At 45.6% G+C, this 27041-nt stretch overlaps 1 protein-coding gene across 1 annotated transcript in view; it reads left to right on the top strand.

The window, feature by feature from the left end:
• The window catches only part of COL4A5 (collagen type IV alpha 5 chain), a 568084-nt gene that overhangs the window by 421132 nt on the left and 119911 nt on the right, over positions 1–27041 (top strand). Inside the window, exons 37-38 of the mRNA XM_069612627.1 lie at positions 4907–5033; positions 26661–26741. Coding sequence (XP_069468728.1) covers positions 4907–5033; positions 26661–26741 — 208 coding nt within the window. The remainder of the gene's footprint in view (positions 1–4906; positions 5034–26660; positions 26742–27041) is intronic.

Below are 27041 nucleotides of genomic sequence, written 5' to 3'. Positions count from 1 at the left end.
AAACACACTGCCACCAGCCATTCCGATTAGCGTGTCACTGTAACTACAGCGTTATAGGAGCAGTGAGACAAGGGATACAGTGTAGCCCCTGAGCACTGCACATATGGTGGGGTGTGCTGATCTCACAATGGAAAAAGATAGGAAGGATATAAATATCCCCCTGCCCTTGGAACATGGAAAATAAGGAAAATAACAGAACATTAAAAGCAAAGTGGCTTCCAGCAACACTGCACAGAGAGTGCTGTGTGCTGCAAAAGTCAAAGACAGATGCCGCAAAACATGGAGGAAAGCACGACTCCAAGAAAAAGGCATAAAAAGAAATACAAAAGGATTACAAGGATAGGGTAAAACAATGAGTGCGTGTGGAAAAAGGTTCTCACTTGCTCAGGAGAACTGACAAAAAATCCAGTAGTCCAGCAAAATATGCTGGGGACTCAGTTGAAGAAGATTTTACATAAAAATTGAAAGTCTACCTAACACTTACCTTAAGAGAGGGTTGGATTCCTTTTCTTGTCAGATGTTAGCCTTCCATTTGGGTAAGTGGCTGTAGTTCCCTCCAAAGAGGGTGGTACAAAAACGGCCTTAGGTCCTCGTCCAACTAAGCAAGATCATTTTATTCAGACCTTTGTGTGAAACCATTGCTGGTCCACTGCAGCTGGCTTCCCAGAATTACACCAGGAGAGTTCCTAAAAAATATCCTAATAAAGTGATGGCAGACAGCGGGTTACAGGTGTAAAGACTCCGTGAAGCATCACTGAGTTGCCAACCAGTAGCGGGTTACAGGTGTAAAGTCTCCGTGAAGCATCACTGAGTTGCCAACCAGTAGCGGGTTACAGGTGTAAAGTCTCCGTGAAGCATCACTGAGTTGCCAACCCGTAGCGGGTTACAGGTGTAAAGTCTCCGTGAAGCATCACTGAGTTGCCAACCAGTAGCGGGTTACAGGTGTAAAGACTCCGTGAAGCATCACTGAGTTGCCAACCAGTAGCGGGTTACAGGTGTAAAGACTCCGTGAAGCATCACTGAGTTGCCAACCAGTAGCGGGTTACAGGTGTAAAGACTCCGTGAAGCATCACTGAGTTGCCAACCAGTAGCGGGTTACAGGTGTAAAGTCTCCGTGAAGCATCACTGAGTTGCCAACCCGTAGCGGGTTACAGGTGTAAAGTCTCCGTGAAGCATCACTGAGTTGCCAACCAGTAGCGGGTTACAGGTGTAAAGTCTCCGTGAAGCATCACTGAGTTGCCAACCAGTAGCGGGTTTGCCAACCAGTAGCGGGTTACAGGTGTAAAGACTCTGTGAAGCATCACTGAGGTGCCAACCAGTAGCGGGTTACAGGTGTAAAGACTCTGTGAAGCATCACTGAATTGCCAACCAGTAGCGGGTTACAGGTGTAAAGACTCTGTGAAGCATCACTGAGTTGCCAACCAGTAGCGGGTTACAGGTGTAAAGACTCTGTGAAGCATCACTGAGTTGCCAACCAGTAGCGGGTTACAGGTGTAAAGTCTCTGTGAAGCATCACTGAGTTGCCAACCAGTAGCGGATTACAGGTGTAAAGACTCTGTGAAGCATCACTGAGTTGCCAACCAGTAGCGGGTTACAGGTGTAAAGACTCTGTGAAGCATCACTGAGTTGCCAACCCGTAGCGGGTTACTGGTGTGAAGACTCTATGAAGCATCACTGAGTTGCCAACCCGTAGCGGGTTACAGGTGTAAAGACTCTGTGAAGCATCACTGAATTGCCAACCAGTAGACACACACACTACTATTGCATTAAATGCTGCAAGCTACGTACATATTTGTTTCAGTGAAGTACACAGTCCTGGAGCTTCGTTAGAGAATACAAGGCTGCAGAGTGTTAGGTAAGAATGTTAGGTAAGAATCCAACTAGTGTGGGGCTTTGCAAGACTTATTTCTTGGTATTAGGTAACCCACCTTTTAATATAGGCCTGTACTACACAGGTTTTACATAATTCTTTCAATTGTTCTATTGTAAGGGCAGTAAGGGACTGTTCATAAAAATTATCAATTTCTGGCATTTTTTTGTTACAAGTTACTTTACTTTTTGGTGGAGCTTAGCCTTGTGGGTGATTTATTTGGCCACAAGTACAACCAATAGTCACTGTAATCCACTCTACACCAATCCCACCATCTATCATCAGTGTTAGGTAAGAATTTGTAGAGTCTAACTGGTGCGGGATTTTACAACACTTCTCTCTTGGTATTAGGTAACCCAAATTTTAATCTAGGCCTGTACTACACAAGTTGGTAGAGTGACTGAGCAGCCAGGCTTATCTTAAAAGGGGTAATGTGAGCTGTGGAGCTGTACAATGAAATGAGTAAATACAGGTACCCAAGTAAACAAGTGCACCCTTAAAGTTATAGTATAAATATTTATTTATATATACACAAGCCTAATTAGACAATCCTTTAAAAAACAACAACTAATAGTAACAGTTATATCAAAGTTAGGATTCAGTTCAACCAGAGCAATAAAGTAGGTGAGTAAACTTTTAAGCTAAACATATTCCAGCACACTGAGTGACATCTTTTGAGGTTAGTACTGGCACTTATTTGTGATCACCATTTCAATATTGAGTTTTAAGGAGGGAAAAGTTAAAGTCAGATCAGAACATACTTTGTAAGTAGGAAAACTGTTAGACTCCCCCAGAGGGATGTAGGCACTCTTTTATCCTAGCAATAATAGTGTTCAACAATTAAAACCTATAAGGGAACACGCACTGCCAAAGCCAATAGGTCCAGAAGGGGGGCTTTAGGGAGCCAGGACAGCCAAAGTCAATGGGCCAGTTCAAAGTTCTGATGCTCTCTTCTTAGAACAATGTTTTAAAATAGTCAGTAGTTCAGTAGAAAAATCACAGAAGCTCAAGAGGAGCCAACTTGAAGAAGCACAAGCTGGGAGGCCAGTGCAGGTGGGTTGAGGTCAACTATCTTGGGGAGTACTATTTTAAAAAGGGTTTAAAATAGTACTCCCCAAGATAGGAAGCACTACAAATGGCAAAAGGTAGATTTACCCCAAGCCCCACAGTACCTGAGAATTGAAGAATTTGTGCCAGCTGGATGCCTTCTGCTTTCAGTGCAGCAGATTCTTGTTCCTGGTCCATGGTCGTGATGACCAAGGGGGGACGTCTAATGGGCTCCTGCAGCAACACTTGAGAGGGGCTCTGCAGCAATGGATTCTCCTTGATTCAGCGGCCTTTTGTGGTTTTGGCGCCTTTTTCTCAGCGCCAAAGAAGAACGAACAGCTCTGGTTGGAAGTTACTTGATCCCTTGGTTGTGGACACTGGTGAGGGGACTCTGGATGAAGATTTTCTGCTTCTGTAGGGTCCTCTGGATGTCCTCATAGTTTTCACCTGATTTGCACTTCCGAAGACAATGCACTTGATGATGGTGAGGATTCTCCTGCCTTGGGATTCTGCAGCCTTGGAAAGTCACATCATGCCGGGGCTTACGCCACAATGAAGCTTGTCTCAAGGCTATTTGGTCCCACCAGCCCATGGGAGAAGTTGTCCCTTGCAGTTCTTCCCAGTCGAAACGAGAATGGGGTCAGCACAGCTGCAGGGCTTCACTGGGTGCTTCGCAGTCCAGGAGGGTGTTGCTGGCATCTGTTCAAATCTTACTCATAAGATGTTGTCCTCCAGTGGTCAACTCTGCCTCTAGTCCAAAAAACCTTGCATTTTAAGCATGTTCCCATTCATTCTCAGCCCTTAGGCTATCAATCACCCAGCAGGTGGGCTGTCCTCCCGGACAGCCAGTCTGGCAATCAGAACTGGTTTCACTCAGTCACTCCTAGAGACAAAGGACCCTCCCTCACTTCCTGCCTTTCCAGACACACTGGAGCCTGGGCGACCTTCAGGGCTGAAGCCCACCAAAGGCAAAATGCACAAACTCAATTCGGCACTCAAAGCCAATTCAAACAGATTAAAAGCCCAGAAGAAACTGACAAGTAATGGCGACAAAAGAAGACGGGGTCCATTTTGGGAAAAACTGTCCCCCTTGGGTGCTGTACTGCAGATGAGGATTCAGCCTGCAGATAGAATGGCACAAAGTTAGTTGAAAAAAACAGCCAATCAGGTTAGTTAGTGTAACAGAATGTTACATAAGAAGTGGGATAAAGAGTTACTTTGTAACCCCCTAGCACTCCGCATAGGTTGGTATGTGCTGGACCCTCAAAAGAAAAGGTAAAGTTATCTCACTGTTCTTGGGAACAGTAGTTCACTCAAGAATGTATTTAAACATTAAGAGAAGTCTAAGGAACTTCGCATTGGAACTGCACACAAGGTGCTGTGTGTCACCATGCAAAAAGCAGATGCCTATTGAGTTTACTAGACTCCACTAAACAGTAGGACACCACAAATCCTAGTCAGAAAAACACATGAGGGAGTGGGGAAAAGGTCCCACCCAGGAGTAAAAAATGAAAAAGCCCTGAGTCCAGCAAAAGAGCTGGGCTCTGACAGGTCAAAGGGAATTGGCACAGAGATGAAAATTCTCCCTAACATCAAAGATTCTGACTGAACCCAGTTTATGGAAGGAAAGGAGAGCCAGTAAAAGGGCACAATGCATTTGGAATCTCCCCTGGAGTTGGGACGCGTACAAAAGTTCTGAAGACAAACAAAGCCTACTTCATCAGGGTATTCTTATATATCCTATGAACACTAAAAGGATTAAATGAAAGAGAAAAAAAGATTAACGATTGGTAAAATATTTTCCAATGGCTTCCTTCCTCCCACGAGTCGCCACATTTATCTATTCTCCATGCCTCGAGAAATAGTGGCCATTTCCAATGTATTCATTCAACCATATTTGTACAGGCAAACGTTTGTGCTTCTGATTAAATGATCCAGCCCATGAAAATGGCACACAGTGTAACCCATGCTGTATACAATGTCTTGCAGGGTGACCCAGGTCTTAATGGATTCCCAGGCAGCCCAGGAGGTAAAGGCACACCCGGAAGTCCTGGCTTGCCAGGGATACCAGGCTCTCCCGGTGCAAAGGGAGAACCAGGTCTTTCCGGATTCCCAGGTAATTTGCTTTTCAATTGGAAATTGACCGTCCTCACAATTGTTTTACTAATTTTGGTAGATACGGTGCTCTTTAGATAGCTTTATTGTTGATTGGCCCAAATATCTGTAAGTGAGGATAGAATTGGGGTTCCAGTTGTGTTGCTAAGTTGAATTAATTTCTGTATTCATGTACTTGTTTTTGTGTGTGAATGCAGTACATATGAATCTGCTCTCTATGGAAGACATTGGACTTCTAGATTGGAGAACTAGATGGGAAGCAAATGAGAACAATTCAGAGGAAACTGTGTGAAATGTTTCTAGATTGTGTACTTACTGGTGGTCTTAAAAAGGATTTCCAGAATCTTCCCTGAGGGAGAATTCTGGGAGGCCTCCCTATTACAGTGTACAGGGATTAGACACTTGGGTCCAGCCAAACTTTGACAAGGTTGTATGCGAGGTAGTGAGGGGTACAATGAGGCACTCACACAGAGCACCCCAAATTACACTGGATAAAATGCACTATTTTATTAGGCCTGTATACACTTTGTGGAATGAAATGAATAGGTAAGTATCACTACCACACTAACATCATATACATGTGAATCTGCTTAGATGTGCATGCATTGCATAGTCCCCCCATCCAGTGTTACATATTTATTTTAATTCAATAAACAGGGTGTTGACGGGAGCATTTCTGTCACGCTATCCGTATCCTACATTTACAGGACCCACAAACCCTCATGCGACGATGTCCTCAGATTGTTTCTTTTCCACCGCTGGTTGGAAGAAACCTAGCAACTGAGAAGAAAACCTTTGATGCCATTTGACATCGATCTCCTTTTTCGTTGCCGAGTGCCTGACGATCGACATTGAGAAAAAGCTACCATATCTGCAACAAGGCCTAGGCTAGAGAGAGTGGGGTGAAGGCACATTTTGGATTCACTTTCTAAGCTTAGAGAATGCGTAGTCTCTTCCTCCCTCTGCCTTAAGGCTGATTTTAATCTCTGAGCCCAAATTGGAAAACACGCTGTTTCAATATTGTCTTTGTTGGAATTACAAGTTCTCCTGGCGGGAGAAGCACATTTCGTGCAATAGCCGTCTCCCCAAAACCACATCGAAGGTCGATGCCAGGCATAGCAAAAATGTAAACCCAAAACATTAAGCGAGCGCCGTAGGAAAGGCTGGGCTGAATAGACCGTGCAGATAGAATCAGCACCGGACGATTCTGGTGCACACACATGTATGTATTTATTTATTTTATTGTGCATTTGTTAGGTGCTTATACAACACGTAAATTATTTAAAAGTACCCACATGGCAACAGGGAGGGAACATGGGATAGAAACAAAATATACACTGGAGGATGAAAGACGAACCTACTATGCCTTGTGAGTTTTCAGAACGTGCAAGTGCAGAGAGAGAAGAGGGGCAGGAGGGAATGGGGGTAAGTGCTGGATTGTCTGTGCTTGTGGGTGAGCAGCAGGTGCAAGTGCCAAGTATAGTAAGTGCTAAGGAGTGTTGAGCTGCAATAGGTGGGTAAGCGCAGGCCTACGGTAGGGTAGGCCAGTGGGTGCCGGGGCAAGTGCTGTGTGTAGGCAGAAGCTAAGGCGATTGGGTCTGGGAGGCCAGGGCCCCTATGACACATAAGGTTCCTGGTCACCAATTGTAGCAACTGTGAAGTTAGCAGAGGAGGGACAAATTGAAGGAGGAAGTGAAAAGGAAAGTCTTGAAGAATTTCCAGAATTTGATGAGGTCCGTCTCAAGATGAAGAGGGATGGGAAGGCTGTTCCACAGGAGTGAGCCTGCTGAAGCAATAGTTCATCCTCCAGCCCTTTGGTTACCGAAACGCTTTACACACAGAGGTTTGGCACCAGAGGAATGTAGAGGTCTAGAGGGAGAATATTTAGTGAGAACCAGTTGCAGATAACGTGGTCCATGGCCCCAGGCAGCCTTGTGGATGATGCAGAGGGATTTGAATTTAATCCGTGCAGATACCGAGAGCCAGTGAAGACCTTTTAGGACAGGAGAGATGCAGTCCCTGGGCTTGAGGCCAAGGATAAGTCTTGCTGCCCTGTTCTGGATTAGCTGGAGAGGTTGTAGAGAGAAGCAGGGAAGGTTCCGGAGTAGGCTGTTGCAGTTGTCAAGCCTAGAGCGATCCAGAGCTCTGGCAACATTGAGCATCTGGGGGAAAGTGAGAAACAGGCGAATTCCTTTGAGAAGGAAGTGCTGAAAGTTGGACTTCTTGGCAACGTCCTGAATGTGAGGGAGGAAGGAGAGAGAGAGGACTCGAAGATGACTCCAAGGTTTTTGGCTTCGGATGAAGGAGCAGGGGGAGAGCCCTAAGAGGATGGTCAAAGTGAGGGGAAGAAAGAGGGAGCAGTGGTCCCAATAGGAAGGATCTGAGTCTTGCTGGGATTGAGTCATAGATCGTTGGAAGTGCACCAGGACTAGGTAGAAGATAGGCAGTCCGGGATGATGGAAGAAGCAAGAGAGTCAGGAGGAAGTTTGAAGAAGAGTTGAGTGTCATCTGCGTAGCACTGGGAATTGGGGGAGAAGGTGAAAATGATGCGTTCCAGTGGTGCAAGGTAAGTGTTAAAGAGCCAGGGGGAGAGGTTGGAGCCCTGGGGGACACCACAGCTGGAGAATGAGGTAGGCAAAGAGAAGGTGCCCAGAATAACGTTGGATGGATGGTCAGTTAGTAAGGAGGACAGCCATTCCAGTGGTGCCCGTTCCATGATACCCAGGTATCATGTATCCGTTTTATGAGGATGGTGTGGTTGACCGTGTCAAAGGCAGAGGAGAGATCAAGTAGAATGAGGACAGCTGGAGAGTTAGTCTAGAGAGGCAAGCAGTTCTTCACTGGTGTTCAGGAGAGCAGTTTCCGTGCCTCTGGATGCTCAGAATCCAGATTGATGGTTGTGGAGACTGTCAACAAGTTCTGTGTGTGAGGTCAGTTGGGGTAAGGCCAACTTCTCTAGGAGTATCCCAAGCAAGAAAGGGGGGGTAATAGAAATAGGACGGTAGTTAGCTGGACAGGTATGGTCCGCTGAAGGTTTTTTCATGAGGAGTGCTTGAGGGAGGAGGAGGGGAAAGATCCTGTTGCAAAAGAGTGGTTGCAGAAATCAGCAAGGGCGGGAGCAAGAGAGACAGTGTTGTCCTTGATGGTTCTGGAGGAGCACAGGGAAACATGTATGGAGGAGACCTTAATAGAGCAGACATCTCTGGTGAGAGGAGATAGAGAGGAAGCAGGAGGTTGGGAGGTCATAGGAGGCAGGGGGTGGTGGAAGGTTGGGAGGGGGTGGCAAGGGTGTTCAGGATGTCAAGAGTTTTTGTGGTGAATTGTCTGGCCAATGCGTTGCAGAGGAAATCATGGTTGGGTTTTGGATACAGGGGGTGTGAGTTGACTCCCAACTGAACAACGAGGCACCACTAGTCAAGGGCTGGCAGTCAATCCCAAGCTCCGATAGCTCGTTGTCAAAACAAGTTGTAGAGAAGTCCCCTGAAGATCGAGAAACTGCAAAAAGAAATGCATCAACATGACGGAAGTCTAGACAAAGGCATGGAGGGTTTGGGATTGTCAGTTTTACAGATGCCAAGCGTGGTAGGCCTTGGCCCACAGAAAAGCAAACATGACTAACAGCCTTCAGAAAAGCATCATCATGCAGAGAAAGGAGTTTTGAAATACTCAACTTCAATTTTCACATCAACCCTGCAATTTAGCGGTTTAAGGAGAGTTTTACCGAGGGAGGTAAAACAATATCTGCAGCAATGCAGAAGAAAGCCCTAGTAGACATCACCAACTCTGAAGAGGAGTGGTATGAAAAAACATGATACTGGCCGTTAGGGGTTTAAAGAAGTGGGCCTCATTACAAGTTTGGCGGTAGCTTTGCCGGTAAAACAGGCAGGCTGCCGCCAAACTTGTAATTTTTTCCGGCGCCCGCGAATGGCCAGTTACCGGGTCATTACGCCCCTGCTGGACCCGGTATTTGCCCATTTGCGGGCGCTGGAATGGAATGCTCCCCCTTCCCATTTGAGCCCTTTGGGCTCAATGGGAATGGCGAGGTTGGATGCACTGGCACCATTCAGAATGGTGCCGGTGCATCCGACATGCTGTGCTTGCAGGTGCCGCTCTGCCCGCCAGGTCAGACCTGGTGGGCAGAAAGGCACCCGCAAGCACAACTCGTAGTTTGCTGGTCCAGGAACTACTGTACTGGCAAGTTAACCGGTACCGTTGTTCCCAGACCGGCAAACTTTTAATGAGGCCCACTGTCTGAGACAGGACTTGGGCAAGCCCACCTAGGGTAACCAGGGGTATACCTCTTAGTATCAGCCTGAACTACCTAAGGCTATGATAGAGTGGCGAGCGGCCGGGCTTAGTCTAAGGAGGAAAGAGGGCTGTAGTTAGGTACAAAGACCTCAGCGAATACCTTTCAAGAAAACATTTACACACTGAGAAATTATTATGTACTCTATGGCACACTGTTGCAATTCTAAGTTCAGATAAGTAATATAAACCAGACATATATAAATAATAATATAATTTGCATTTCTCTTTCAATGGTAAACCACATATGCTCTTATGTAATCACGTTAGAGTAGCATTTACAGTAGCAAATCACATAGTAAAGCAACCAGAAACATATATGCAAACTTTCCAAACTCTGACTAACCTTTTATAACTTCAACCCAATCCTAGTCCAACCCTCCCTAGAAGGAGTCTCTCAAAGTTCAGATGGGCCACAGGGCCACCAGTGGCTGGGGGTTGGCCTGGAAATTGACGGGAAGAGGCAAAGTACAATGCACAGAGTCCTAACGTGTGGATTGTAGCCCCTAGAGTGCAGGTAAGAAACTTGGTGGTTGCGAATATACTTAGGGAGTTTAGGATGACCCCCTAAATGGATGCCCGAAGGACCAGTGTCCAAGGGCAGGCAGTTTTACTGCTAAGACCACAAAGGGTTGTCCTCCCAATGATACTCAATGAAGGTCTAAGGGTTAGCAAGATACAAACTATCGGCAGCCTACAGAAACACAAGCAGTTCCGGGTAGGTTATACCGGAGGTGAACAGTACCTTGAAGTGAAGAAGTCATTGCTGAAGGACTGTTCCAGCATTGAGGCGCCAGCAGACCAGCTCCTCTGTTCTTCAGCCCTCTTGACTGGGAGAAGGAGACTTTGGTGGATCCTGTGACAGCACTTGCACAGGGGGATGCTCAGCAACGTATCTTCAAGGTGGTGGCTGGCTGGCGCCTTCTGCAGACTCGGTGGGCAGAGGGTTGTCACAGCAGTCAACTCTACTACGTTTCTTGGTCCTTGCCTCTGGTGAAGGGACTCTCTGGAGCCAATTCGAGATTTTGCAGTATTGGAAGGATGCCCTCTGTTAGGACAGTTTTTCGAAAGTCCAACTAAGGGCTGCACAAAACCATACAACTCCACTCTTAGTATAAGGCTGTACCACCTGAGTATTTGGTGGCATAGACAGAACAGCCAGGCATATCGTAGTAGGAAAGTACAAACATGTAGCATACAAATGGTTCAACAGAAACACTTACACCCAGAGGTATTATACAAAATAAAGGTTGGCTGCAGAGTTGCAGTCTGTGGCAGTCACTCCAAACCTTTGCTCCAGAGACAGGAGTCTCTCTACCGTGTCTACTTGCACTAGTGGGAGGACCCATAAAACCACCACCCAGCCGCGGAGCGGCCGCGGAGTTGGCTGCAGAGTTGCAGTCTGTGGCAGTCACTCCAAACCTTTGCTCCAGAGACAGGAGTCTCTCTACCGTGTCTACTTGCACTAGTGGGAGGACCCATAAAACCACCACCCAGCCGCGGAGCGGCCGCGGAGTTGGCTGCAGAGTTGCAGTCTGTGGCAGTCACTCCAAACCTTTGCTCCAGAGACAGGAGTCTCTCTACCGTGTCTACTTGCACTAGTGGGAGGACCCATAAAACTACCACCCAGCCGCGGAGCGGCCGCGGAGTTGGCTGCAGAGTTGCAGTCTGTGGCAGTCTGTGCACGTCTGAAACAATGGAAACAGCGGCATCACCAGCAAACTCTACATCCATAGTCTCATCCATGGACCGAGACCCCAAGGACACACAGGAGGGTCGTCAGCTTCGAAGTGCACACTCACGCCCTGTTGCAGAAAAAAATCCACAACAACACAGTGTACAATCTTATCCCATGCCGGGACCATCTTACAAACACTCAAAAACTTTAACAGGCGCATCTGTAAATGCCCGTGGGAAACAGGATTCCCTAGAAAAACCCGGGCCCGACACGTCAAAACTAGCAGCCACTTACCAAAAGCCAGGCCTTGAAGAGACGGAGGACCAGCATCGACGGACCCGGGAGGACGTGCTCCCGGCTTTAGTCCCGCTGAACCTGGACCGCGAGGGCGACTCGTTGGCACAGCAGAGCCCGCGCCGGCGAGCTCCTGCACCGGCCTCGGCGGAAAACGACAGCTGCAAACTGCGGCCTCGCACGCGCCTCCCACCCCCACTGCCCCGGGACCCGATGGCCTCCGGAGGGAGGATCGAGGACCGAGAGCGGGGGGAGGGTCCCTCTTTGCCAGGGAATGCAGACCGCGCGCCGCGAGGTGCCCGGGTGGACGAGCAAGACCCGGCCCAGTCGATAACGGCCTCCTCGGAAATGGCCCCAAGCGAGGCGGAGCACCCGCGGGCCATTCTGGGGGAGGGGCCGATTTCCCGAGCCAACCCCACGACAGGAAGCAACAAACAGTGGGATGGGCTAGCCGGCCAAGGGGCCACACCCACTACCGAAGAAGACGTTTATCCATCGGAGTTAACACGAAACGGCAAAATAGACTCTTCAGTAGAGCTCAGAAGCACTGAATGCCATGGAAAAAATAAGGAAATTCGAGCCAGTAAGGCTCCAACACAATTAAAACCTCAAGTGCCTCCAAGTAAGTCACTGAACACCTTTCCTTGCGACTCAGCAGACGAGCACAGAGCTCTAGGGATTACAGGAAATGTAGTGCATGCCCTAGCACTGGTAGAGCCTTCACCACCATTGCCTGCACCCTCGGAGGTTTTGAAAAACAAAAAAAAACGCACTAGAAAAGACACGGAGTCCTCTGACACCGGAAACGTAAGATCTAGTAGAAAGAAAGTCCCTTCAAATACTACAAAAAAATCTCAAAAAAATATAATCAAATCACACATGTCAAAAAATCAAAAAAACGACCAAACAACAAAAAACCTCTGGGGCCTGAAACCAACAAAATCATCGGTTGTTACCCTTGTAACAGACTTCTTCCATGCTTTTGCACCAGAGACGCACTCAAGGAAAGCGGACCTCACTGATGAGGAAATACTGGAGGCAATAAAAACGTGCCAACCACCTGAAAAAGCGAGAAAAATATGCACTCCGATAAATTCCTGTGTCCAACATCAAAACCTCGCAAATGACATTCAACCCGCCTCTCCCTTAAAACAGGCCTTACAGGCGAAATCAGCAAACCAAACAGACCCGACCTCACATCAAACACCGGGTCCCCAGGACATTCCAAAGAGGAAAGCCACGCCGAAAAAAGCCACAGATGTTGTTCATGTTAGCGTTCACTCAGGAAAACCCGCTGATATGACGCAATTAGCCTCACTCAAGGAACACCAGGCCCCAGCTACTTGCAAAACCCCACAACCAGCCAGCGAAGAATTCTTACAGCCAAACCAATCAAACCCAACCAGCTCATGCGAAACTCTAGAACAGATAGGGTCTCAGCTTTCGCAAGACCCATCTTCTGATTCACGAAAGAAAACCCTCCCTCAACCTGACTTTGAGTCTGAAATGCTCCCAAATAAAGCGGTAGTGATCAGCCAAATCAAGGAACGGCCGACTCGCACTAAGCAAGACGGACCACATTCCGTTCTCCCCTCAAAATCACATCTATCGGGGCGTCTCAGTGGTGGCCCTCCAGATCTCACCTCTTCGCCCACAGTAAGACGGATCCTAAATGAGTCCAGCATACTTTCGCCTGCTCCAAATCAAGGTCCCCCCCAGTTGGGTCCGCCAACGGAGCCGGCATCGCAGCAAAAGAGAGATCTTCTCCCAATAATGTCCGCCATCACCATCGCAATGAACCCGTTTACCAAATTATACGAGGGCATAAATGAAAATTTGAAAGACAACTCAGCTATTCAAGCCACAATGCTCTCGAAATTAACTTTTCTGGAAGGTTACATCACCGCTCTAGATGATAAATTCAAAACTCTAAAGCAAGCCATAGAAACCGGCCATAAAGGTACGCAAAATACTCTCACGCCGTCCGACATGGGGAAAAAATTGGGAGCTCAAAACCCCTCAGCTGGACACTCATTTCCACCCTCTAACACTCTCCCAAATAACCAACAGGCCGCCAGTTCACCAATCCTTGAACAAGAAGATGTGATTGACATTACAGAAGAAATGGCAAACGATCTTCCCCCTCCGAACAACCTAGCGAGTGAGTCAGATCAGTCATACCCTCTGTTTACTGGCATGAGACGGGAAACAAAAAAAACTAACCCTTGTGGAGGGAAACACGAAACTCCGAATCAAACCTCAGTACTGCGGTCAAACTCTGGGTCAGCAAAACAGTCCGAAAAAACAAGAACCTCGGCCCGGAGCCCGACCACACCCCAACTAACACAAAAAGCTTCGCCTAGATCACAAGAAAATATCCCAGAAGACGAGGATCTGATGAATATCTCCCAACACCTGGATGATACGGAAAACCCATCACCTAACAAATATGAGAAAACACCTAACTCATCAAAGCAGCAATCTACCTCATATAAAGTAGATAAAGTCGCAAAAAAAGAAAATCCCAAAAAATCGTTTGATGAGGACTCCCCAGTCTATTTTCTCACTTTGGAAGAGCACAGGAAACTACTCCATCGTCGGAAATCTGCCACCTCCGGCAGCCCAACGAGCTTAAGAGTGGTGTCATTTATGGATCCCCCAGCTCGTGAGGGGCAAACTCGCAAAAAGCTAGCCTCCAGCTACCGACTTAGCACACAGGAAGCACGCCAACCTCGGGACCCCCAACAAAAGTCAAAAGAAAATACACACCTAGAATCAAGAAAACCCGAAAAGAGGGAGCAACATTCGCGGCCCCACTACATTTCAAGGACCGAACAATACCGGAAAAGACTTGATTCCACAGGGGTGTCCCCGATTAAGCTTGAACAACACGCCGAAAACGACGACGATATTATACTGAATAGACGAGGGATCCTCATGCTATTTAGTCTGATACCGACCCTCCGGACGATCAAGTCCTCTGACTTAAAAATTGTTGATCCATACCATTCGAACGAAAGAGCAAAAGCTTACATCCACCCAACTTCGAAGTACATAAGGTCGAAAATAAAGGATGCAACAAGTGACCTGGCTATGCTAGGCTACACAGTGCCAAGTGAGCCTCAAAAGGGGCCCAACAGGGAAAAAGTGAACCTAGAAAAAAAATCGACCCGAACGCTAAAAACCTCGAGGCAAGACCAAAAAGTGGAACCACAAAGCCTCTCAGGGCTAACTCGAACTGTGACAAATCCATCCTCAAAGCCATCTGAAAGCCATCGAGAACCTAAATCTGTCATCTCCAGACGCGCCGAGACAAATGACCCCACAGAAGAGACCTCTTTGAAGTGAGATCAACCAAACCGCCTCAACTTGACTAAGACGGTGCCCACGGCGGAAAACAACAAATCAACATATAGAGTCCAAACAGAAAGCGCCTCTACAGTTCAAAAATCAACGGCAAAATTACAGGATTTGTGGGCATGGCTCCCAAAGGCCTTATCACAAGGATCCAAATCCAAATAGCAACTCGCCAGTCACCCAGTAGAGCCCAAGGGAAAACGGAACGTCAGCCGGCTCACACCATCATTAAATTTTTGCTCATGGAACACGAGAGGCCACTTACATCTTACCACAACGGGCGACGCAAACTTAGCCTCATTTGACATTATTTGTCTGCAAGAGACCTGGCTTAGACATAACCCAGCCATGGATGGGTACGATATAATTCTGGCACCCGCCAACAAAGGAGCTTTAGGTCGGCCGACTTCAGGTCTCCTTCTGGCTTGCCGACAGGGAATCGGGCTGACCCTCAAGTCAACCCTTCAAGCAAACCTGTCAATTCTAGCAGTTTTATGTGAATGGTCTGAAAAACCCCTCTCTCACCCGCAGCAAATAGTGGTGATAAACACTTACTGGAACCCGGCGGCAATAAACCATCAGTCTTATCTCTTAATGATGGAAAATCTGATTGATGAAATCCAAGCAACACGTCAGGTCTCTTTAATCATCATCTGTGGAGATTTGAATGCCAAATGCCCCAGAGACCCACGAACACTAGACGCATCCTCGCAAACTATAACAGCATTGAAAAGAGGCCTCTTGTGGTCTTCCCTGATGTCCTCCAGAAAATTTGAAAACCTGAATTTCGTCTTCCCAAACAACAACCGCTTGCCAACCTGGGAACAAGGCCCACTAAAAGCGACCATAGATTATATCTATGTATCCAGACCTCTTCTGAACAAAGTTCAATCCTTTGAAGTCCGACAGACCACAGCCAGCGACCACAACCAGCTGATAATGTCATTGGCAAATCACCACAGGGCGCCTGAGCCGTATAATACGGAACTAGAATCAAACGCCCGCGGAAACCGGTTAAATTTGACAACCCGAGCGGTAAAAACGCTGCTGGCAAATTATACCGAGGAAGGAAAATCCAAGGGCAAACAAAAAAGTCTTGATTACGTACCTCTGTTGCTAAAACATCGAACGAACGCAAAACAGAAAACCCCAGCTCATGCACCCCCAAAACATGCCTATGATGCCACCTTGGTGGCCAAAAGAAGGGAGCTGCGAAAACTTAAAAGACAACTAGGAAACGATTTGTCAAAGAAAGAAAAACTAAAAGCGGAAACCACAATCTACAAATCATGGGTGAAAGAACATCGCCACCGTCTATACCAACAAGACGCTGAAAAAATGTTAAAAGCCATAAATGGCAACAAAGCAAAAGAATTCTGGTCCCTGTTGAAATCCATAGCGCCTTCTTTGCACAACTCCCCAACCAATGCCATGCCAGAGCACAAATGGATCACGCACTTCTCCTCGGTTTTCCAAGCCACTGCTCAAATCACCTGTCAGGATCGTACAATCCAGAAGTCAGCTTGGATTCAACTGAACGACCGGAAAGAAATTAGTAACCATATAAAAAAACTAAAGATCTCCAGAGCTGTGGGCCCAGACGGGATCTCAAACATCGATCTGAAAAACAACTGCCAGGAATGGGCCACTCTTCTAGCCTCTATCTTTCAGAAATGTTCCGAACAGCAATCTTTACCGCCGTCTTGGACAAAAGCTATTGTCGTCCCCATCTACAAAAAGGGGGACATCACCGACCCTCGAAACTATCGCCCCATTGCCCTGTTGGATTGCATTGGGAAAGTCTATGGAAGTTTACTCTTGGACCGCTTCCAATCCTGGGCCGAAAAAGCCCCATGCAATGACAACTACCAATCGGGCTTCAAGAAAAATACGGGAACGATGGCAAACATCTTAGCGATCAGCACCCTAAAAAGTAAAGCCCGGGAAAAAAAATCACGGATTTTCATTGCCTTTATAGATTTAACGCAGGCTTTCGACCTCGTCGACAGACACCGCCTATGGACCAAACTGGAGAGATGGAATTGTCCCCAAGAAATATTCCAACCAATCAAAGCTCTCCACACGGACACTTCCCTCAGGGTTCGACTCTCCCAAAGAGGCGACCTGTCAGAAGAAATTCAAACCGGGCGAGGGGTAAAACAGGGATGCCCGCTAGCACCTGCCTTGTTCCTTGCATACCTCGGAGATTACGGCGATTCTGTAGACCTGGAGCACACGTTCCCGCCGTCCCTCACATCCTCAAAAATAAGTTACCTTTTGTACGCTGACGATCTAATCCTCCTGGATCAAACTCAGATCGGCCTCCAGAGACAATTAACAAACCTTCTGAGATATACAGCCGAAAACAACCTAAAAATAAATCAAGAAAAAACAAAAATAATGACGCTGGAAGGAGGAGGGAAGAAAAACAAATCCTCTGGAAAATTCAAATGGTACTTAGAGGGCAAAGAGATCGAGCTGGTACCCGACTACAAATATCTAGGTGTCCAGATCGACTCCTCAAAAAACGAAACATCTATGCAGAGCGCTTTGGAAACAAAGTTGGGGAAACTAGCCTCACAAGCAAAAGCAATCGACACAAAATTTGGCAAATATTCGTGCATTCCGGTAATAGACTTCTATAAGAAAAAAGTCGTTCCATCAATCACCTATGGAACAGAGGCGATGCCAACAATCCCAGAAAGAATTTGGCAAAAATTGGAGAGCAAGTTCTGGAAATCAGTCCTGATCCTTCCAAAATCTACATCCATTGCTGCAATTCGCCAGGAACTTAGCCTACTGTCACTAACAGCAACAGTAAACCTAAACTCACTTAGGCTATTCAGAAAATGCATTACGGCCGACACCGACCAAATATTCGGCCTACTGAATAAAGAACTTCAAAACGGCAAAGTCAAAATGCTACAAACTTGGAAAAACAAAATCATGTCCAGTTTAGAATCAGTGTCATGCACGGAAGCTGATCTCATTTCTAACCCGCTGCGAGTCTATAAGAAATTGAAAGAACTAGACTGGATACAGACCCAGGACCTGGCCAACAAAAATAAACTCCTTCTCCATCTTCCCACCATGTTCACTAAATTAAATGAGCCGATGAATTATCTTCGGAAATTTCCTAACAGGAGAGCAAGAAATTACATGTTAAGAATCCGGCTAAATCTACTGGAAACAAACGAGATCCTGAAGATTCGAGGCCTCTCCGACTCCAACACATGTCGTTTGTGCAATGTTGAAACCGAATCCATCAGGCACCTATTGATCTCATGCCCAGCAACTCTAGACTTAAGATCAGCCTACATAAAGCACTTTAGCCCAGAGGAACACGGATGGGACGAAGCTACGTGCTGGAACAGACTGATAGGTGGGGACCGAAACAGCTGTTTACTAGCATCAACTAAAATTCTGCAATTCACCATGCAGAGAATAGAGTCCAAACGACCCCACCCTTCGTGAATCTACCAGACTCCCTCTGGGCTTCCTTCCTTAGTGAAAGACTTTTCTTCATTTTCCTTTGTAAAGTTCTAAATGAACATACACAAATAAAAAAAAAAAATAAAAATAAAATAAATACAAACAGGCCAAGGTAAATCTTGGGGGTAAGGACTTTGTCATAGAATCATAAACACAATATAAAAACACAACACAATCCTTAAGGTACACAGACCAAAGCATAAACTTTGTTCAGAATAACTAAGAGTAATTCTATGTAAGTCAGTCCCAATTATACATATTTAGAATAGAACACACCTATTCAGGGGGAGAAAAACCACAAGTTACTTTTAGATTAGTAATTCAAGGGTAGTAAACCCTGTGAGTCAAGCAGTGACACTCAGTTAAGAAATCACATAGTAAACCAACCTTGTTACCAGGATACTTTTCAGAATAATGGAACCAAAAATTAATGGAACTGTATGAACCTATAACTACATTCAGGATAACACTAAATTATACTAGGTTAGTAAGACCTAATGGGGAAATATACTATTATATATTGAGGTCTGCCAATGATTAGCCCATTAGCGCCTACTCATCCTCACGAGACCCTAGGATAGACACATTACTATCCTGCTTTCTTTTGCTCCTATGGACCTCCTCACTCTGCCCACCTGGCCGATGAGCTAATGTCCTTTTGGTGCCTGTACATATACTGTCCTCATTGTACTTTGTACTCATTATGCCTGTTTGCAAACTGTAATTGCTGTCTACCTTTAATATACTGTATCTTGTATTTTGTACTATGTATGTATCGTATGACCCTACCCTGTAACTTAAGCTTCGCATTTTCTGTACTGCTGCGTCCGGCTACCTTCGGGTCTGGTGCGCATTATAAGTGAATAAAACAAACGAACAAACAAACTATTAGAGTTGCTTTTGAGATCAATGGAACACAAACTAAGTTAAGCAATAACTCTTTAAACTGTTTTAGGATTGCACAAAGCAGACCAAGGACTTATTAAGAAAGGCACACAGCTATTCAAGGTAAATAAAACCCAAGTCACACATATTCTAGACAGGCTATACAGCAGGTCAGGAGAAGCAAGAGCCAGTTGGTAAACGTATACACTTAATTTCTGAAAGAATTTGTTAGGTGAAGCCAACAGCATTACTTTTGGGAAGGGGAGGATCCAATTCACAGGCAAGTAAAATAACCTTATATATACTTTTAAGAAGGGCAAAACACATTCCAAGGATAGTAAGAACATTTGTAACTGCTCATATTTCAGAGGCACAGTTACCAAACCAACTCTTTTACAAGTAAGTTACTTTTCAACACTTGTGACATTTCTAGGCAAAAGGCCCAAACCTTATATGTCTTTCCCTATTCTTGGAGCATGAGTGTTCCCGGTGGCAGCAGGGGGTCAATAGTGCTCTAGTGGCCAACAGACAGGTCAGGATAGGCATAGATGTACATAGGTTAGGGTTCCTCAGGAACGCTCTTCAAAACAAGTAAGTATTGCACTTTAGAGTTGTGGAAAGGTTCCAGGGACTTCAGAGAAGACACCCAAGAGGAATTCCAGCATTGGGCCTGGGCGAACTAGATTAAAGTACTCCCAATCATATGAATCACCCCAAAGGCTTCACAGGAATCACACAAGGCTTAAGGTAAGTAATACCCCAGCCAATACAGTAACTCAGCAGAGAAGAGGAGTTTGCAGCAGGATGTCTTTAGGATCTGCAGCCAAAAACCTGGTTCTTGAATTCCTTGTTGTGGTGACTGAAGATAGGACACTGGAAGGGAATTTGCAGCAGGGATCACCGTGGAAGGCTGCAGACAAGAGTTTCTTCGAGGCTGGTCATGTCTCTGTGGTTTTCGTACCCTTTTGAAGGAGCCAGGAGAAGACTGAATATCGCGATCGGATTCTCGTCGCTAATCTGGTCCAGACCTCTGGTGAGAGTTCTTCAAGGACTCAAATGAAGTGTCTAGAGGTCCTGCAGGCTTCCCCCAAAGTTTCAGTGAGATTCAGGATTCAGAAGCTCGTGCACTGCACAATGACTCGAGGTCCCAGACTATTGCTGTATTGCCGCCCGGCAAGGTCGCAACACGTCGTGGGATGGCTCAAAATGCAGACCCAACCGGCCGCTATGGGATGATATGGAGGAGTTGGGTAAAGAAATGCATACAGGGGCCAGATTATATGACATTTGCATCAGTGCAAAATGTTGAGCAAATGCTTTGATAATGCAAGATGGAGCAAATTGGTTTTGTCATTAGGGCAAGAATAAATCTGACTTTTTTGTACTATGCTTGCGGCATAACATTTTTTTTATTTTTATTGCTTTATAGTTTACAGTAAAACTTTTAGCAAAAGCAGCATGTCCTCAAAGTTTCAACAGAGGCACTCGGTCCTCACATCAAGGGATTTCCCAGCTCCTCGAATCCTGATCAAATGATCCTAAGTTTCAGAGTTCATCCTGAAACTTAGGATCATTTGATCAAGATGCGATGAACTGGCAAATCCCTTGATGTACTATGTTTGCGGCATAACATAAAAAGAAACATGTTTACTCCTTTTCGTTTCAAGCTATGCAGCAAACTTAGTAAATAAAACAGCCTGCTTCCATTTTGCCCTGGTGAATTTATTTTTGATTATACCAACTGGAGCTAAACCTGGTTGCTCCATTCTGTATTATCAAAACAGCAAAATGGGTGCTAAATTTGCTTGCTCCACTTTTTCACAAGTGCAAAGCTTTGATAATCTGGCCCTTGATCATCACAGGGCCTTCCACAAGATAATACAGGAAGGAAAACAAGCGGCCAATGCCATCATTATAGATATCCTAGATACAGCTGCAGGACCAGGGTGACAGGTAGCAGGAGCAGCTGTTAGCAAGTGAAATGCCTGGCTAAATGGAACAGAACTGAAGGCTGAGACCCAAGCTACCTTCTTAGAAAAGCCAATAGAAGATTCACAACTCTTCGGAAAGGCAGTAGACAAGGCTCGAGAAAAAGATTACAAAAAAAGACCAAAATATAGTTAAAACATTTGGTCAGATATTGGGTAGAAACTCCCAGACCAGGACTTCTCAGGCAAACGGGCAGTCCTTCCGAGCTGCACCATATACACAAATATCAACCTAACATGCCGGAACCAGGTCCAGTTATTACTCTGGTTTACAATCATAGGACAATTCCTACTCTAGACTCTCATGACATACACACAGAGGAAAGTTGAGAGGTAAAAGACAAAGCTCAAGAAGAGCATCCTCCTCAAAACAATGACTCAGAGATATGGATCCCATCCCAATTATTCTCCAGTAGGTGGTCGTATAACAGCATATACCCATGCATTGAGGGACATCAGTAGCCGAGGGATACTGAATATCATTATTTTATTATTATAGTATTTATTGAATTGATACTTGAAATGTGCAACCTACCTCTACGTAAATGAGAAAAGGCACAGGAATACTGAGAACTGCTAGAAAGTAAAGTCCAGGCTTTGCCTCTAAAAAATGCCTTTGAGCGAGTTCTGGAGCTCCAGAAAACATGGGCATCTTCTCACTATACTTTCTGGTAGCTTTTAAGATGGGTTTCCAGAATCAACTCTGGAGGAGGATTTTGGGAGCCCACCCTATTATAGTGAACATGGAGACACTGAGAATTTAGCCAAACCCAATCAATGTAAGGTAGCAGATGGGCAGTCTAAGAAGGGATGCAAGAGCAATCTAGGTCAACATGAGTCGACACAAACCAACACCATTCCAGTTTGACAGGTAAGTACACAAATACAGTTATTTATTAGACACACTCAGCAAGTAAACACTTCAAGTCAAACATTGTCACAGCAACCCTTACAAAACATATACATGCATTCACCCTTAGGAGATATAGGAAAGCATTTGATTCAATAACCAGTGAAACACAGGTAAGCATCAGAATTAGAAAAGATACTTCAGTATAATGATCGAACGGCTTCCTTTGATCTTATAAAGCCCAGGCCTAAGGTGGTTTGGGGACTTGTGCCCAAAAGTCACCAGTTTAAAAGTATATACTTCACAGGTAGCTTTGTGAAGAGATTGGTGATGCCAGTGGTTATGATTAAAAGAGTCCAAAGGTTGGAAAAGGCCCAGGGGTTGCGTGTGCAGCGGTCACATTGCGGTTCAGGATTTAGTATAAATTGGTGGCGGTGATAAGAATTGGTTCAAGACAACTTCTAGTAAAATACCCAGTGTTAGGGAGATTTTTCATTTTAGTGCTAAATTCCTCCCACTTTAGAGAGCCCCAGCTGTTTTACTGGACTTTAGGGCTTTTTAATTTTAACCCTGGAGTGAACCCTTTTTCTCACTCACGTGTTTTGTTCTGATTTGGATTTAAATTTCCTTTGTTTTTGGATTCTGACAAACTCCATAGGCATCTATTTTTGTATGGGGGGACACAGCACCTTCAGTGCAGTGTCACGGAGAAATCCTTAAGATTTCTCTAAAGGTTTAAATACCTTTCCTTGGGTGAACTACAGTTCCCAAGAATAGTAAAGTGAAATTGACTTTACTTACCCTTTCCCTTGTAGGTCCAGTACACACCATGTTATGTGAAGTGCTGTTGCTTAGTAACCCCTTTTCCTACCTACTCATGTAACATTTTTTATGTTACCCTCACAACCTTAATTGGCTTCAATTGGCAAGTGGCAGTGGTTTAATTTTCCTACCATTGTGCTTTTCTACCACAGGCTGAATCCGCAGATGCAGTATAGCACCCATGGGTGACCATTTTGTAAAAATGGCCCCAGTCTTCTTTTTTCATCATTTCTTGTTTGTTAGGTCTTTCTTGGGTTTTACTCTGCATGCCAAACCATGCTTAAGCCCTTTGTTCATATTGCCTTTGGCGGGCTTTGGCGGGCTTCAGTGCTGAATCCCGCCTCTGGCTAGTGTGTCTGGCAGGGCAGGAAGCGAGGGAGGTGCCCGAAACTCCCTGTTCTTAGTCTCCTTGGTAACCTGAATGCACCCAGTCATGATTAGCTGGCTGGCGTTTTTTGCAGGACAGCCACCCTGCTGTGCGAGTGACAGCTAGGCTGTGCATAAATGGGAGAACCCTGCATAAAAGGCGAGGCTTCTTGAACTGAAGACAGAGTCGACCACTGGAAGAAACAGCCAATGAAAGAATCGTGAAGAGAAGCTTGCTGCATCCTCCTGGACTGGTGAAGCCCTGCTGCTGTGCTGAAAACTGCTTTTCCTAATCGACAAGAGACGCTCTGGAAAGGGCAAATTGTCCCTTGGGTTGGTGGGACCAACTAACCCTAGGATGAACTTTGCTGGAGAACCTTCCCCAACTGGCTGTATTTCTTTGCTGCTGCTGGAACTGAGTGCCAGGGGTCGAGAAATCGGTAGTCGAGAGCAACGTATTTATAACGGAGTGAAGCTCCAGGAAGATCCTGAGGACACTCCCGAAACAGGACAATCCAAGCTCGAGTCACCTCACCAGAGTGCTGGACTCATGGAGCGAAGGAGCCCATCTAGTGTTCAAGATCCACAGTGGTGCTATTTGCCGGTAGCTGAAACCCTGAAGTGCTGCTGAAAAGAGCCAGTAGTTGCCGCCGACATCGGAACTGCTGTCCAGACGTCCTCCCTCTTGTCCCCATGACTGAGGCCCAGGAACTCATGATCTGCAAGTCTGCAACCAGGATAGAAGCCAGCTGGAACCTCTACTTCTAACCTAAGGGTTACTGTTCTGACTAAGGGGTACTTACCTCTTTGTCTGTAGCTTGCTTGTCTCAGTTGAGATTTGCAGTAGCTGCCTTTCTAGAATTGTTCTAGCTCTAACTTTTCACAAGTGTAACAGCTTGTGGCCCAACAGTGATTTTCTACAACAAACTCTCTGACTTGTGCAAGACCTTTTGCTATCTAAGAAGTGCCTCAGCTCCCAATTGACTTTGGCTGTCCTGGCTCCCTGCAGAATCTTCTGTCCCATTGACTTTGATTCTAACTGTCCCTCATAGGTTGTTTACCTAATATTGCTGTGCAAAGTTTCTATCTAGACTTCATTGGGGGATTTAAAAGTGCTCACATGCTATGAGAACCTGTTAACCTTTTCCTTCCGTTAACCTTGCCTTTTCAACAACCTCATAGTTCTACCAAGTACAAAAGTAATATATAAATGGCAACATTGTCCTAGTAATTGAAGTCACCCCAGGGTGTAGGAAGTGTGTATGAAGCATCTTTAACAAATTTCTTCTTGCTTATCTCGATTCTGAGAATGTGTTATGAAGTGTATTTCGATTGTTGGACATTGCGTGTTATTTGAATACTTGTATTTGTGTATTTTGATGCTGCAGCTCTACATCTCACATTTGCCCCTCTTGGGATAAGTCTGGCTGCTCAGTCACACTACCAACTTGTGTAGTACAGACCTATACCAATAAGTGGGTTCCCTAATACCAAGAGGACAAGACTGGTGTAGTCTCCCACAGGGTTTCTGCATACAATCTTGCCTAACACCCAGACAAGGAAAAGATGAAAACATCTGTGGTGCAGAAGCTACAGGATACCTCAAGGATACCAAGAAGATGGATTGCAACAGTAGTCACCACACTCAGACGGCGACATGCGATCTTCAATGGATGAACGACAGAGTAGGTCCAGCACAGCTTCCATTGATGCAAGAAGGCAGAAAATTCAGGAGCAGGTGTATTGTTACACTCGTTTAAGATCCTCTAATTTCCATGGATGCACTCTGAATGGCGACCGCTGCAGCGAGGTAGCCGAGGAGAGAGCTGGTCTGCCCACTGGTTGTCCATGGGACACATGAAAATGTTCAAAGGCGCGATCCTTGCACAGGGGTCAAGACTGGTTGTTACAGCAGTCCCGTGGACAAAGCAGTGACGCAGGTCTTCTTGAGATCAGGCAGAGGAGCAGGGCTTCACTGGTACTTCACTAGAGTTGGTGCTTGTCAGCTGCAGGGGTCGTCCTATGGTCCTCAAAGGGCTTCTCTTCCTCCTTTTATCCAAGATGTGGACTGGAAGCTCATCCAGGTCCACCAATGATAAGGATCTGCACCATTCAAACTGACAGTGGCTATCCAATCATGGATAGCCACTTGCCCCAACATCTGCCCAGCAACAGACATTCAGGCACCAGGATGTGTACTGTGACAAGACGGTCCTAGCCCCCACATCTGGGTTCACACACAAACCACCCTTTTACCTGCGAAAGGAGCAGTTTTCCATGGGATAGGGCATTCCATATATGGCATTTCCGGGCCTGAGAAGCCAGGAAGAAGGCCAAAGAGTAATATGGGCAAAGGACGAGCAGAAACCTTGTGGTACGGCCATCTTATGTTGCTAGCCACTTTTATTAGGTCTTTGCAGTAAATGCAAATGTGTGTGAGTAAAAAGTATAACACAAAGGGTTGAAAAATATCCTATGCCACCAACTCATCCTAGGCACATTGTAAAAGTAACCCAAGAGCCAGTATAGAAAAGTTATAAAGATACAACGTATCCTGACCACACCTCACTTAAGGATGATCTGGCGCTTTTTTAACAATGCAAGAACTTCACAAAGAGAGAACTAGTCTCCAGATACTAATAGTATAACAGAATAATCATTTTCCCCATAACAATAAGCACAACGAAAAGGAGAGTAAAGCACAAGCCTTTAATAACCTCCAAAAAGTCAGGACAGGCGTACAGACAAAGCAAAATGATAGGGTGTCCCATAGAAATGTATGGATGGTAAACAGCAAAAAGAAAAATGTTCATAACACCAGGCAGCACTTCACTGAAGCTACAGGGTGCTATCATAAGAAAAACATGAATGTCAATGTACTGGGAAGGTTTGTCCAGTAGTGGTAACATAAACTGAAGGTGACCTAATGTCTGAGAACATAAAGGAGTACATCAGAAGAGTGAGATTGAGAAACCTCACTCTTAGCAAAGGCAATGAAAAATCATCACTAGTGTTGGGGGCTTGAAGCACGTAAGGGGATGATTTGCAAAACACCAGTGGAGATGAAATTCACTATTTTTTGTGACCTCCATAAATTCACTTAGAATAAGTGTTGCTACATCCTTCAACAGATGTCTGTGGAGGAAGTAACCTAATGCTCAGCAGTGTGATAATCCTGACCGTTAAGAAAGTGATAATCAAGAGAGGGTTAAATCCCAGAGAAAGGGAGTGTTTTGGAATGAATGCCATTTGGAAGAGGGTTGCATGTAACCTTTGATGCACACAATTCTGGGTCACTGTGTTATTGGTAATGTGTAACTGGTTCTGTTAATATTATTTGGATGGAGTGGCTTTGCAAAGGTTTTGGAAAGATGGAATCTGGAAAAGCAGGCTATGGCTGGACTTGCCTGTTGCTGGTATCATATACTCGTATAAACCATCATGCACAGTTTGCATTAGATCAGCTTAGCACATATGAATTATTACAGTTTTCCTCACTAGATGCCTGAATATTACTTGGACTGTCTGCTCTAGATCATGCTTATTCAACTCATGTGACTCACTGGATTTCCATGTTTCAATTTTCTCCAGGTTCACCGGGCTTCCCAGGATCAAAGGGTCTCGATGGGCCCCCTGGAGCCTCCGGGTCTCCTGGCCAACCAGGCCTCAAAGGTAATGAAATAGGAAACAGGAAATCCCTGGCTTTCAGCCAGCAAGTGCTCCTCTTGTTTGAGAACCTTGTGATGCCGAGACAGAAAGGATTTTTTTAATAACCAAACTGCCCATTGTCTCGTGCCACGGACTAGGTTTCTGTTTGGTTCGGGATTAGCTTGTGTATTTTCTCCCGCAAATGTGTGATGCTGCTGTAGCTGCGCCCCTTTTGTTTGCAAAGTACTTAAGTACTTGGGTGGCCTGAAAGTTGCCAAAAGTATAATTTTGTGGCTGTCTTTTTCCCCAAATCTCTACAACAGT

This window comes from Ambystoma mexicanum, chromosome 5p (assembly GCF_040938575.1).
Source record: "Ambystoma mexicanum isolate Mex_15411 chromosome 5p, UKY_AmexF1_1, whole genome shotgun sequence".
NCBI classification, from domain to species: Eukaryota; Metazoa; Chordata; class Amphibia; order Caudata; family Ambystomatidae; genus Ambystoma; species Ambystoma mexicanum.
Note: the sequence above shows the minus strand (reverse complement) of the source record. Positions and strands in the feature narration are given on the sequence as shown.